The sequence below is a fragment of the Urocampus carinirostris genome, chromosome 2 (genome assembly GCF_059441175.1).
Source record: "Urocampus carinirostris isolate Australia breed hairy pipefish chromosome 2, RoL_Ucar_1.0, whole genome shotgun sequence".
NCBI lineage: Eukaryota > Metazoa > Chordata > Actinopteri > Syngnathiformes > Syngnathidae > Urocampus > Urocampus carinirostris.
In genome coordinates this window covers 57857005-57870956 of record NC_142350.1, presented here as the reverse complement: position 1 = coordinate 57870956, position 13952 = coordinate 57857005, and the positions used below count along the sequence as shown (strand labels likewise).

The following is a 13952-nucleotide window of genomic DNA, read 5'->3' as shown; positions in this document are numbered from 1 at the left end:
GACTATTATTACACCATCTCCTGATCTAAAACCTACATGAGGGCAAGGAAAAACTCAAAAGCCTCAACATGATAATAATGAAGAAATCTTGAGAAGGGGACCGCACTTGAGGTCAGGTCCAGGAACAACCGTAACCTACACAAAAATTTACAGAATACTACAGTTTCTGGGCAATGACTGATCAATCGATATTAATTAAAGAATCAAGTACATAATTGTTTTGAGCAAATTACAAAATCCAAGCATTAATAATCTACTTCACTATTTATGTCTTGCAGTAGTCAGAAATCAAGGTCAGCTAGTTATAATGTGTCCCAACATTTAAAAAAAATGTGGGTATTTTTTAAAATCAATAACACTGACTTATGACATTTTATAATACTAGTAGCAATTGGGACGTTTTTGACCATTTAGATTACCAAATTATCCCTGTTTTTTGTTTTTATTATTTCACTAAAAATGAAATAAAGAAGGGCAGCACGGCAGCGCAGTGGTTAGCGAGTGTGCAACACAGTTCTGAGGTCATGAGATCAAACCTTCTGCGTGGAGTTTGCATGTTCTCCTCGTGCTTGTGTGGGTTTCCTCCCACATTCCAAAAACATGCATGTCAGGTTAATTGGCCGAGCCAAATTGTCCCTAGGTGTGAATGAGCGAGTGACTTGTCTGTCCCTGTGTGCCCTGCGACTGTTCAGGGTGTCCCCTGCCCACTGCCTGAAGAAAGCTGGGATGGGCTCCAGTACCCCCGCGACCCTACTGAGGATAAGCATGGATGGATAGATTAATTAAAGAAATTAAAAAACTATTACAATAAAATATATTTATTATTTTGCAGAAGAACTAGAAAATTGTGCTTTATATTAATATTTTTTCACTTTTTCCCCCCTCAAGTTTTTGCAACATTTTATTGGTGAGCTCTAGTACATTAATATCTATTCAAAAATGTCTCTGGTCCATATTTTCCTGACACGTTTTAGTACTTGACCTTTTTAGTGACAATTCAAAAGTCATTTAACATGTGCTAACGTTTAAATATGATACTAAAATGCTTTATCAAACGATTAAATCATTGCATTAATTAAAAATACAAATAAATGTGTTTATCATGAACCTTTTGCCCTCTTCTGTGTGCGGCCCCAATTCTAGTAAGGTGGATTCATGTGAGGCCAAAATTAGATGTACACAGGCTGAGCATGCTGCTGTATCATGTTTTATGTTTGTGTGTCTCTGTGTTAGTACATTGGGACATTTTGGAAAGGTCACATGGAGAAAAGCACCAGAAGCCCCAATATGTTTGCTCTATTGCAGTTTTTTTATATTTATAAAGTTTTCTCACCGCATTAACACTTAAAGGGAGAGTGTTAATTAATTGGTGTATTATTCATTCGTTAAAAAACAAATTTAATTAAAAAAATAGAATCATGAGAAAAGGTACATGAACTATCAAATGAACGTGCAGTTTTAAAAATACTTATAGGTCAAGAAATTATTTCGAATAACAAAAGCTCACCTAGAGGGAACCGAGACAATTGTCTACCATCTTGCTGCTATGGGTACCTGGAAAAACCAAACACCGTGTGAAAGGTTTGGAAAAATAAAGCAGTGTGCTCACTAAATTTTCTAGTTTGTAACCTTACTTGTGCTTTTTAATCACTCATTTTCAGTTCCGGTACTGAAAAGTTCATTGTTTTTAATATTAGACATCTGCAAACAATATGCCAGTTGGTTATTTTGACTACTATACCTCACGATATCTGTGTATTAATTGTTATTACAACATCCATTGCTGCTAGGGGGATTACCTCATGTGCGGTCCCTTCTTAAGGGTTCTTAATTTTCCTCTTTTGAGGTTTTTGAGTTTTACCTTGCCCTCATGTAGGTTTTAGATCAGGGGATGGTGTAATAATAGTCTGTGGTTTACAATAATCTGTGGTCTGTGCAGCCCTTTGAGAATCCTTGTGATTAAGGGCATCACAAATAAACATGACTTGACTTTTGTTAATTGTTTTGACTATTATGCACTGTTTACATAATTGTAATCATCGGCCAATCATGTTGCTGTTCTTTGTTATCCACACCCTTTGGGGCGGATCTGCTTTTGTAACCTAGAAGATTTAATAAAGAGCAAAGGCTCGTAGAATGGCTTTTAGAAAAAGTTGCAATTCTTATCTAAGGTTAAGGTTCTTGCAAGTTGAAAATCCATTGATGTCTCCTCTACTTATTTTGAGTGTCTGCTAAATTATCAACTTAACCACTACACAATACAGTGACATCTAAATATCTACCATAATTCTAGTCACTTTAAAGTTAAACATTTGTTTATAAATAATCAATTTTAAATCATTGCTGGGTGGACAGAATTAAGAATCCATTTTTTTCTGAATAGTGAGTATCCAGTATTATGACATTTACAAAAAATATTCAGATGTATAGTAAACATTTCATTCGACAATAACAAAAAAGACAACACGGTAGTTTGATTGTTGATGTTCTATTCTCGAACATTCTTGTACCAATTTAAACACTTTTTCCGATACATCATAAATACAAACCTGTACATAATAGCGTAAATACTATTTCAAAAACATATTTACATCTCCAAAAAGGAGAGCAGCAGAGGGGGCGAAGGGTCTTTACTCAAACATACACTATTATACAAAGTATCACAAGGTCCTAGCCTGCAGTCGGCCACATGTTCCAACAGGACAACTTTATCCTCTTGGGTAACGTGACACCTGCTTCCATGTCATTGGATCCTAAATAGGACGTGATCTATTATTGAGTACCTGCTAATAATATGTGCTATTACGTGTCAGACAGTCATCATATACATTTCACGTAAAAACAAAAAATATGCACATCAGTCAAGCCAAACAAGGCTAGGTGGCGATCAGAAAGCCGGGGCATCGTCATAACATACACACATCACAGGTACACACTTATTTTTTTTAAAGGTTATGTGTCCACCTTTATGGAAACGGGGACATAAGGCATCATCGAATCCAAGTTGTGGATAAAGCCTTTGGAATCCTCATAATCCAAGTGCTGAACAAAGTCTATAATAAAATGTTTCACAAAGAGAGAACTCGTTCTGTCCATCGGGTACAGGATACTGTCCCCGCCGTATCTATGAAGGACCAATGCTGCCACGTATAGCAATAATAATTTAAAGAAAGAAATTCAAACAAATATATGCCGTATAAATCAGTCACATCATACCTTAATATATGACATACAGTGGTAACTCTACTTACAAATGTCTCTACGTAAGAAAGTTTCAGGTAGTACCTGAGCGGGAAAATATTGCCTCAAGTTTCAAAGTACGTGCTGCTATTTGCCACTCCCGGAGTTTCCCAGACGTAAAGAAGCTGGCAAACGCTTCAAATCTGCCTGGCAACCTAGTGCACATGCGGCGTGCTACCCAGCATGCTCTTTGGGTCACCGTCAGAGTTCAGAGACGAGGATTTACGGCAAGATAGCGGGAAGGAGGACGCAGCCATCGTTCAATCCGCCCAAATTTAAGACATTTTAGCAAAATCTATGTAGTGTCTGAATTTTTGGAAAGGAATCCACTGGAGTGTTGAGAGGTCGGGCGATTGCGACGTCTTCCTCACTCATTTCCCATGGATTTCCGGCAAAAGCAGACGTCATTGGATCAGTTTTTCAAGAAACGCGAGGCAAAAAGGTAAATTAATATTTTTCGGTTTTTTTTACATGATGTTCATCTCGTTTTATGTGTATTGTGCGGTGATCAAATATTAACATATATTTGTTCCATGTTGTCATGCTCTTTATAAAGAATATCAAACTGTACTTCTCCGGGGCTTGGAACGGATTACCGCATTTACATAACAAATGTGTCTCTACTCACAAAGTTTTCAGGTTACAAAACTACTCCCAGAACAAAATAAATTCATTAGTAGAGGTACCACTGTACACGCGATATATATAGGTTTATTTATACTTCTTTTTCATTTATTTATTTGGATATTTTGTCGTTTTATTTTGTTGTGTATTCTCTTGTGTATTATGTCAAGTATTTTTCACAACAGAATGTTAATTAAATTAGGAGGCGGGTCAAATTTGGATCAACCAATTAAACACCCATGCACTTGGGCCACCTGCTCATTTGAATAACATTTACTTGAGACAAAATAAACAAAATATAGTAATTCCTCACTTGAAGCTTCATGGGTTTGATCACATATTGTGTTATGCATTATGATTGACTAAACAAAGGTCAGCAACATGCGTCTCTGGAGCTACATGCGTCTCTCTGGAGCTCCCTAGTGGCGTCCTGGCGCTTTTACAAAAATGTTTGATAATGGAAAATCGTATGATTTCGGTGCAATGTCTCTTTCAAAATTTTGGGTTGCCAATTTCTGGGCCAAACAATCCAGGATAAACATCCATCCATCCACTTTCTACAACGCTTATCCTCAGTAGGGTCACGGGGGTGCTGGAGCCCATCCCAGCTATCTTCGGGCAGTGGGCAGGGGACACCCTCAACCGGTTGCCAGCCAGACGCAGGGCACAAAGAGACTGACAACCACTCACACGCTTCATTCATACCTAGGGACAATTTGGAGTTATTTATCTTTGGAATGTGGGAGAAAACCTGAGCGCCCAGAGGGAGCCCACGCAGGCACAGGGAGAACATGCAAACTCCGCACATGGAGGTCAGTAGCTGGAATTGAACCCTGTACCTCCGCACCGTGGGGCAACGTGCTAACCACGCGCGGCACCGTAAGAGAAACGGGGGTAAAATTAAATAGATAAATGTTTACAGGTACAGTATACAGTACTTGTATTTGTTCTTCAATTTCAATGTATTATAGAGTATGTAATAATAATTGTAAAAAAAATAAAAATAAATAAAGGTTTCAACTTCTTGGATTTCCCTGATCAAAATCCTTTTTGGAAAGTAACTTCCATGACAAATAGAAGGCTTACTGTACACGACATGATACGTGACAAAATGCATGACAAAATACCTTATTAAATAAACAAGATTAACGAAAAATGCACGAATAAAGGAATAAATTGCATTGATGTCACATGTTTAGATATTATGTGATTTATGTACTTGTTTATGTATCTATATGGCATATATTTGTTGGTATTTATTTCTTCATTTATTCTCCATTTGGCAAGATGAATCCCCCATACGTCTCTGAGGATCCGTTCCAGTGCAAGCGTTCAATCAGCACGGTTATGCTGAATGAGGATAGTTCGATACACAGTGTCACAGTACTTCGGCAGGAGAATTCAAGAGCCACAAATGAAAGCAATGCGGGTTTTCTTATTGATATTGCGAAGGTGTAATTATTCCTTACAGAGACATGGCACTCAACTTTAGGCCTGATAGAAAAAACAGATTATGCTATATATCATAAAGATGGAAACCTTCCTGTGGAAGTAAATGTTTGGGAACAACTGTTATTGGGTCTCAAAATATTAAGGCATTTTTTTACCCTGTTTAAGAAAAAAATATATATTCAAATTTGCCTTCATGCCCTTTTTAAGACCGTAAAAAAAAAAAAACTTTTTATTCTTGTTTAAAATAGAAAAGGTTTCCACCTCATTTGTGACTCAACTCCGAACAGCAGATATAAAACTCTTTGGTTGCCTCTGACATCACACATCAATGAAAACACCAAGGCTTGTTTGACAGTAGTACATTCTTCATCTTCGCATCCCAGATTAATCATTATATGAGCCTCAGGGGATTATGAAACCATAAAAAAATATGCTTTCTTAAGAAAATTGTAGTGGCTAATATCGCCATATGGACTCCTGGTTATGCATTTTAACGTAAAAAATACACCCATATGGAAAAAATGTGCATAATGAGCATGTGCATATTCAGTGATTAGCTTGTTTTATAAAGTCAAAGCCTTTAAAAAAAAAATCGAAATCTTGGCCAAAGGAGGCTCGGTTTTATCTGAGGAGTGTACTTGGTTGCGAGTCCATGGAGGGCGGCCCTCTGGTCAGACGAGAAGGTTTGACGAAGACACCGTGGCCGGGCGGACATCGGAAGTAGACTCTTCCCTGGACTGTACCGTTGTGTTTACCTGAAAGAAAATAATATTTCAGCAACATTCAGAGCAATTACAGTCAAAAAATGACTTGTTATTAATTCAACTGTATGAAGATTTTGCATCTAAGAGATCATGTAAGAATCAATATCCAGCACTGCACATTGAAGATAGTGAAGACGATAGTTAACAGCTTAGTTTCTGTGTTATACTGTCCCCTAGTGGCCAGGATATGGACACGTGAAGAAGCGGCACAAATGCCCATTCCTCTCAAGGCCAACATACAGGTATACTGTACTTCCACCTGGTCTCGAATCGGGAATCTTTCGCATGTTTTGCCAAAATAAAGCAAAAGTGAAGACTATTCTATTTATGATGATGTCTTCCTGATGACGTCAGACAGGCATCTACTCTGACAGTGTTTAAGTCCAGGCTGAAAACAGCTCTGTTCAACTGTGCATACAACTGAAAGGGTTCTATCTGCACTCTTCATTTTTACTTTATTTCAATTCATTGATTTTATTATGTTTTATCTGTGGTTTTAATGCATTTTAAAAACCACATTTTAAATTTTCAATGTCTTTTCTTATATGTTTTAACAGTAATTGTGTGTTTTTAACCTGTATCTTTGCCATTTCTGTAAAACACTTTGAATTGCCTTGTGTATGAATTGTGCTATACAAAAAAACTTGCCTTGCCTACTTGAAACCATGGAAACCAGTACTCTGTACTATTAATCTGTTTAATGTGGTGGAGCAAACCCCAACCTAAATACAAAACGGGCTGGGGATGGATGCGCCACTAAGCGGTACCTGCCCAAGACACACCACAGGAAGTGGTGCCCCTAAAACCCCAGTGGTTGAGGGGTCCGTGAAACGGGAACTTTGGTGTAACAACGAAAGAATCTAGATATCCAGACACCATTGGACTTGTAGATAAAATATAGAGCACCAGCCTTTCATGGAAAATGCATGGACTGGCTCTTCTGTCTCTTCATTTAATTTCCCCCTACGTACCTGTCTGGAGCCTTCGCTCTGAAAATGCTGCTTACTAGTAATCGCAAGAGCCAAGAAGAGAACCGCAGGTTTGAGAGCGTTCTCTATTTGGGCCCCGGTGCTCCGGAATGTTCTGCCCCCTGAGATTCGATCTACAACCTCAGTGAAACTGTTTAAATCTAGGCTTAAAACACACTTATATTCTATAGCATATGAATTACTTATATTTCACAATGACAATATCCGTGTATTATTTGTTATTGCTACATCCGTTGCAGCCTGGTCCTCCTGGAAGGGTGATTTCCTCATCTGCTGTCCCTTCTTAAGGTTTTTTTTTATTTTCCTCATGCTGAGGTTTTTGAGTTTTTCCTTGCCCTCATGTAGGTTTTAGATTATGGGATGGTGTAATAATAGTCTGTAGTTTGCAATAGTCTGTGGTCTGTGCAGCCCTTTGAGACTCCTTGTGATAATACATCTAAACATGACTTGACTAGCTGTACTTCCTGCTGTGTACTCACCCACTGCCAGGTCCAGCTTGACACCAACCCAGATCCCCTTGGCGAACTCCACACCTCCGACATAGTGGACCGTTCCCCGTCGCTTGCCTACCCACACCAGCTCCCCGGGCGCCATCCAGTCGGGAAGCTGCGCCACAGGGGCACTCTCCTCACCGCTGGAGTCCCCCGAGGGTTCTGTGCTGCTGGGGTCAGGGCTGGGACAGGGGCTCCCCCGGGGCACGTCACCCTGTGCCGGCTCACGGAACGGGGGGACTCCGCCCCTCAGAGCCGGAGACGGCGGCAAAGAGGTGATAACTGAAGTTGCAGATGGAGCAGGAGGGGAAATGACAGTGGTACTTGAAATAGGATATTTGGGGAAAGCGTTCGAGGCGTTGTCGAGGTTGTTGGCTTCAACCGAAGAGTCACATGTTTTCGTGGAATCGGCACCATCTCGCTCCCATTTCTTAGTGAAATTGTCTAGCTCTTCTTCTGCTATGGTGTCGTCCGCCCCTTTGAAGTCTGTGAACTCCTGACTGCAACTAAGTTGGAAGGTTTGAGGTGAAGTTCTTTGCTTGTTACAAGGAACGCTGATAGGTAAGGAACCAGACGGCTGGTCTTCGCTCCCGGCGGGAAGGCTTTTCATTTGCACGCCAACCTTCCCGTCTTGTGAGGCACAGCTGAGATGATCGGAGCTTTCGCTGGAACTGAAAGGGAGGTCCGAAAGCGTGGCAGTGGAAGCACTTTGGGAGAAGTAACCACTGGTGCAGCTACTGGTGGTGGGGCTACGAGACACCTCCTTCGGCTCCTTGGGGTCGGCACGGCATTCTAGGGCGGCGTTGTAGATGTCGAAGTTGGCAAAGTCTTCTGGGATATATGCCCGGAAAACGTTGCTGCCATCCTGAAGGTTTTGGTCCAGATTGAGAGCAGTCACTGCTGCAGGCTCCTCCTCGTCGGACTCCTGCAGTCGAACACCAGCAGACGTTAGCAGAGTGTTCACCTCTGTTATTACAACATTGATTGCAACAGTTCATAGGGCAGATTGTGATTATGCAACATGAAAGTTGATGGCTTGTTAGCGATGCAAATATTTATTTTCATTTTTAATTAGTCGACATATTTTCCCTAAGGCAAAGTTTCCACTACATTATTGACTTGGTTTTGAATTTGTGAATGAATTTGGCCAGATTTAAATTTTATTCTTTTGCAAGGTTTTAGGTGATTATAATTCATTTGCAGTACTGTAATAAACAGATTTGAGACACAGAAAAATAAAAGAAAATAATTTAAAGTTGTGAACAAAGGTTGAAGTATTTATTAAAGGGACGCTGTGTAATATTTGACCATCAGGTGTTGCTGTATTTTTGCTAAAAAGCACAAAAAAAGAATACAAAAATTGGAGAGTCAAAGTGACCAGACTGCACAATTTTTAGAGTCATTGTTTTGCCCATCCTTTCAGTTTTTTTTGGGCACCTGTAGCAGCAAGATCATGCTCATGTCATGCAAAATGAAATTAAAAAAAACCACAACCTGCAGGTATTAAAAAAAAGCATGTTTGCATGATAGTTTACGTATTTTTGTTTATTATTCAAATCAATATCTATTTTTGATTGAATTACGTTTTTCTTACCACTAGAACGTGCTAAATAATGCACGATATTCCTTCAAGCTCATTTAAACTGGGGGCCACTTGCTAGAAAATAAAGTAGGAGTAGTAAGTTTATGGAAAGAGAGAAGGGGGAAAAGGAGAGATAAAGTACCAGTGAGACAGAGTAAGGGATTCCGAGAGAGAGAAGGTAAGAGAGACAGAAAATAGGATAAAGAGTGAGAGAAATAGAAAAAGCGCAATAGAGAGCGAGAGTAATGTATATTTTTACTACTCTTTAGTACTTTTAAATACTTTTCAGTACTTTTTCAAACATTTAGTTCTGTTGCAGTATTTTTTTTATACTTTTCAGTACATTCTTTAACATTTTATATTTTAAAGGGTGTTGTTGGAAGGTTTCTCATTTATGGGTATTTTTGGGGGTCTTTTAGGGGGTGAATATTTTGGGTTTTTTATTATTTTAAGGTTTTATTTTGATCGTTTTAAGGCGTTTTGTGTCATGATTAGTGATTAGTATCACCTGTGCTCGCTCATTTGGCGCCAGCCGCTGCGGGCTACCTGATTGGTTCCCTGTCCTTTTCTAAGCCTAGTCCTGTCACTCTCCGGTTGTCAGTCCGTCAGCGAACATCTGTTGTTACAAGGCAAGCATTTTGACCCTGACTCCCACCTGTCCCAGTTTTTGCACCCGTTTTTCCACCCGTTTGTTCCTGATCTCCCCATTTGTCCGACCTGTTGTTGATCCTGACCACATTTGCTCTGCTGTCCCGGCTTACGACCCGTTTTTTGATCCCGACCACATTTTTGCTCTCCTGTCCCGGCTATCGACCTGTTTTTCTGTCTTTGACACCGCCATCTCCCGCTTCGGAAGATCCACTTCTGTATTCGGATCACGATCTGATTGCGTAAGCGGCTTGCTTCCTGCGTCCAGCGAGCACTGGATCGCAAGCGCTGCCCTTCCTCTTTCTATCAATAAACTTGTGGTTAACGCTACGCATTTGGGTCCTGATTCCGTTCTGGTCGTGATATTTTGTGCTTGTTTTTATGAGTCGTTTATTTGTCGTTTTTCAGTGTTTTTTTGGGCTTAATTCTCGTTTTTAGGTTCAATTCTTGATCATATTTCAACTGTTTTTGGTCGCTCTTTTTGTTCATTCTCTTACTTTTGTGTACATTTTTACTACTTTTTAGTACATTGAAATACTTTTGTTAGAAGTTTTCCTCATTACTGGGCGTTTTTTGGGGGTCGTTTTGGGATCTTTTTAGGTCATTTTTTTGTTGATTTTGTTTAAAAAAAAAAAGTGTACATTTTGAGGCGTTTTGTGATTGTTTTTCGGCCGTTTTTTCTACCAGCAAGGAATAGGTAAGAGAAGCCCTGTTTAGAACAGTTTGTGTTCATTGTTTCATTCATGTTTAGAAAGTTAAAAGTTAAAGAACTGTTAATACAGCCAATTTAACTGAATAAAAAGGAAAGTTTTCTAGTAAGCAACGATTTGTGATTTTGCCTGTATTAATATTATTATTTTATCCATTTATTCCTGATTAATTGATTGCCTTATTATTTTTTCATCTTATTTCGTGTTAAGAAAAAAAATATTTGAGAACAAAAACCTGATGCAGCCAAGCCTCACCCAGACTCTGTTTCCAAGTAAATTGAGTGTGAGACCCCGGCAGTAAATAGTCAAGTCACGTCAAGTCTTTTTTTATTTCTGAAATCCAATCGTTGATGATCTATTTATTATCTAACTGCAAAATATTTGACCAAAAGTACACAGTTAACGGTGCAAGAGCAGGGTGGATTCCAAAGCAGCCTGTACTGTGCTCATGTGACGTGAGAAAAAGCGTGAAAGTGGCACTTACAACGCCGTGAGGCAGTGTGTGGCTGAGCTGTCTGCAGGTGGGGGTGGAAGGGTGGAAGTGGCCCTCGCTGCCTGCCCTGGGTCTGCGCCAGGAGCAGGGAGGGGGGAGCAGTGCAGGGCTGTCCACACATGAGCGCATGCTCTGCGGATGGGTTACAACAACAGCACAAACTTCACGCACACCACAAACACGTTGCATGCATGCGTGCATGCATGGTTGCAGCTTGGCAAGTCAGTTAGCGGCATGCATTTCAATCAAAAGCTGTGTACCGTAAAATCCGGACTATAGAGCGCACCTGATTATAAGACGCACCCACCACATTTTAAGAGGATAACGCTTTTGTACTTACACAGGCCGCACCTGTATATAAGCCGCATGCGCCCACATTAAAACGTGTGACACAATCACAAAATTAACCCAAACCCTAATTTGAGTCCCGCGATTTCAACTGAATATAAAGTGCACAGTTTAAAAACCACAGCCGGCAAAATGAACGGAAAATGATACCGGTACTTAAAATTTGATGCAGACCTGCACAGTCCAGGTCCCGTTAAAAGTAATCCAAGGAAAAAAAGTGTATATTTCCAAAGGTAAGGGTGGGAAAAATATATATCCACTTTTGTCTGCCGTGTCCACAAACACTCACCTTTACCGGTCCCCACTTCCCGTCATCCCCCGCGTCTGTTACGCCCCTTCTTTTTAAATGGTGAGTGCAACACTTATCAGAATAAGTGTCCAAAATAAATACATTACAAAAATATACAGTTGCAAATACATATTATACATTCTTACACATATTTACAAAAAAAGACGGTACACCGAGAGAGTTTTCAAAGCTTTAATAATAATATTATAACTTTCATCCCAAACCGTGCCTGTGAAGGGTAGCAAAACGCTACTAACAAGACGCTCGCAATACGGTTAAAGTGCCTGTTAAAATAAATATACCGTTCATATAGAAATCACGGTAAAACATTCTCATCTTCCTCCCTATAACTGTCGTCATCGAAGTTGTCCTCCTTTGGTATGGGAAAGAGAGTTTGTCACATAAACGTCGTCCCACGCTCCCTTATTCAAAAACACGCTAGCAACACGCTCGCAAGGTAAAGTTTGCGTGCAGTAGCTCTGTTTCCTTCTTTATCGGACTGCTCGATTGCGTATAGCTTATAAGCTGCGTCATGCGCCTTGAACTCGAGCGCCGCTGGCGGCTGTTAGAAAAATTACAAAAATTGGCCGCATCACTGAATAAGCCGCAGGGTTGAACGTTTGGGAAAAAAGTAGCGGCTTATAGTCCGGAATTTACTGTAGTTATGGTCATGGGATTATTTGAAATGTATTTACAGTACGAGCTATATTGAAATCGTTAAAAATTATTTGGAAGAGCACTAAGGGCTATAAAATCTGCAATCCTTATGAATATGAGAGACAAAAACATGGATGCATGTGGGTGAACTGTAACTCATTTGTTCTTACCTCTTGTCCAAGCAGTGGACGGGCCTCCAGGACTTTCTTTACCTTGTTTTCCTCTTTGACCGGTAACAGGGACTTGAGGAACTTGGAGGGCTGAGGGGACAGAAGCTTGAAGGGACTGGAGTTGAAGAAGGTAGGACTATCTGTAACTAAACCTGAGCAGAAACGTCAAAAGCCATTAGATACAAATTTTGGAAACAAGTTAATTCAGGTGAATTGAGGTAAACAGTTGAGGTGCAATTATCAATTCAGAATTTAGATATCTTTCACGTTTTTTTCATTGAATGAATCTCGAAGCACAGTACTGGTAGAAGATGTATCCCTTAAATGTATTGAATGAAAATGATTACATTTGTCAGAACCCACACAGACGGAGGACCCAGACGTGTAACGTTCTCACACATGCTTCATTTTATGGGAATGGGGCAGTCTTAAGCGTGAACACAAACGCCAGGGATGCGGCGATCGCTGGGCGGAAGAAATGAGACTGACAAGTCAGAGGCGACAAGATCGAGGCCGGACAGAACAGATGGGATCGATACAGAAAACCCGGGTAGATACCGGACAGGACAGACGGGATCGATACCGGATACTGGAGCAAGATACCGGACAGGATGAGACAAACAGGATGGATACCGGATACCGAAGACTGGAGCAAGATACCGGACGGAATGAGACCAACGGGATCAATACTGGATACCGGAGACTGGAGCAAGATATCGGACAGGACGAGACAGGTGGGATCGATATCGGATACTGGAGACTGGAGCAAGATACCGGACAGGAGGAGACAGACGGGATCAATACCGGATACTGGAGGTTGGAGCAAGATACCGACCAGGGTAAGACAGACAGGGTCGATACTGGAAACTGGTGCAAAATACCGGACAGGAAGAGACAGGCGGGATCGATATCAGATACTGGAGACGGGAGCACTATTCTATAGCATATGAATAACCTAAATTTTATGTTGACAATATCTGTGTATTATTACATCCATTGCAGCCTGGTCCTCCTGGAAGGAGGATTACCTCATATGCAGTCCCGTCTCACGGTTTCTTCCTTTACCTTATGTTGAGGTTTTGAGTTTTGCTTGCCCTCATGTAGGTTTTGGATCAGGGGATGTTTTAAAAATATTCTGTAGTTTGCAATAGTCTGTGTTCTGTGCAGCCCTTTGAGACTTGTGACAAACATGACTTGATTTGTAGCATTTGACAGATAGTTTGACTTTTAGAACTGCTTGAAGATTCGGTGGTTATATGATGGATAAAACAGTAGAATGTGTATAACATGCAAATACAAAATACCTTGCCCTTCTTTGTTTTTGACTGGTGTGTTGCATAAAGAGGCATCCAGAGGATTGCAGCCGTCGACTTGGTCACAGTTGTCCTAAGAACCAATATGTACATCATTTAAGTTTGCTTCAAAAAACTAGAAACCCCTCTGTTTACAAGCACTGCCACTCATGCATATCATTTCCTGAGTTTTGCGTGTGGTC

The 13952-nt window shown here is 40.4% G+C and overlaps 1 protein-coding gene across 4 annotated transcripts in view; it reads right to left on the bottom strand.

Moving 5' to 3' along the window:
* Positions 1–3697: 3697 nt before the first annotated feature.
* The window catches only part of kif13a (kinesin family member 13A), a 72214-nt gene continuing 61959 nt past the window's right edge, over positions 3698–13952 (bottom strand). For 2 of the 4 annotated variants that reach the window (XM_088327284.1, XM_088327285.1), the window contains 5 exons: positions 13762–13843; positions 12458–12609; positions 10985–11125; positions 7549–8485; positions 3698–6071 (listed from right to left, as the gene is read on the bottom strand). In XM_088327284.1, coding sequence (XP_088183410.1) covers positions 5938–6071; positions 7549–8485; positions 10985–11125; positions 12458–12609; positions 13762–13843 — 1446 coding nt within the window. In that variant the 3' untranslated portion in view covers positions 3698–5937. The remainder of the gene's footprint in view (positions 6072–7548; positions 8486–10984; positions 11126–12457; positions 12610–13761; positions 13844–13952) is intronic. The other 2 variants (XM_088327286.1, XM_088327287.1) reach the window with 1 other exon arrangement.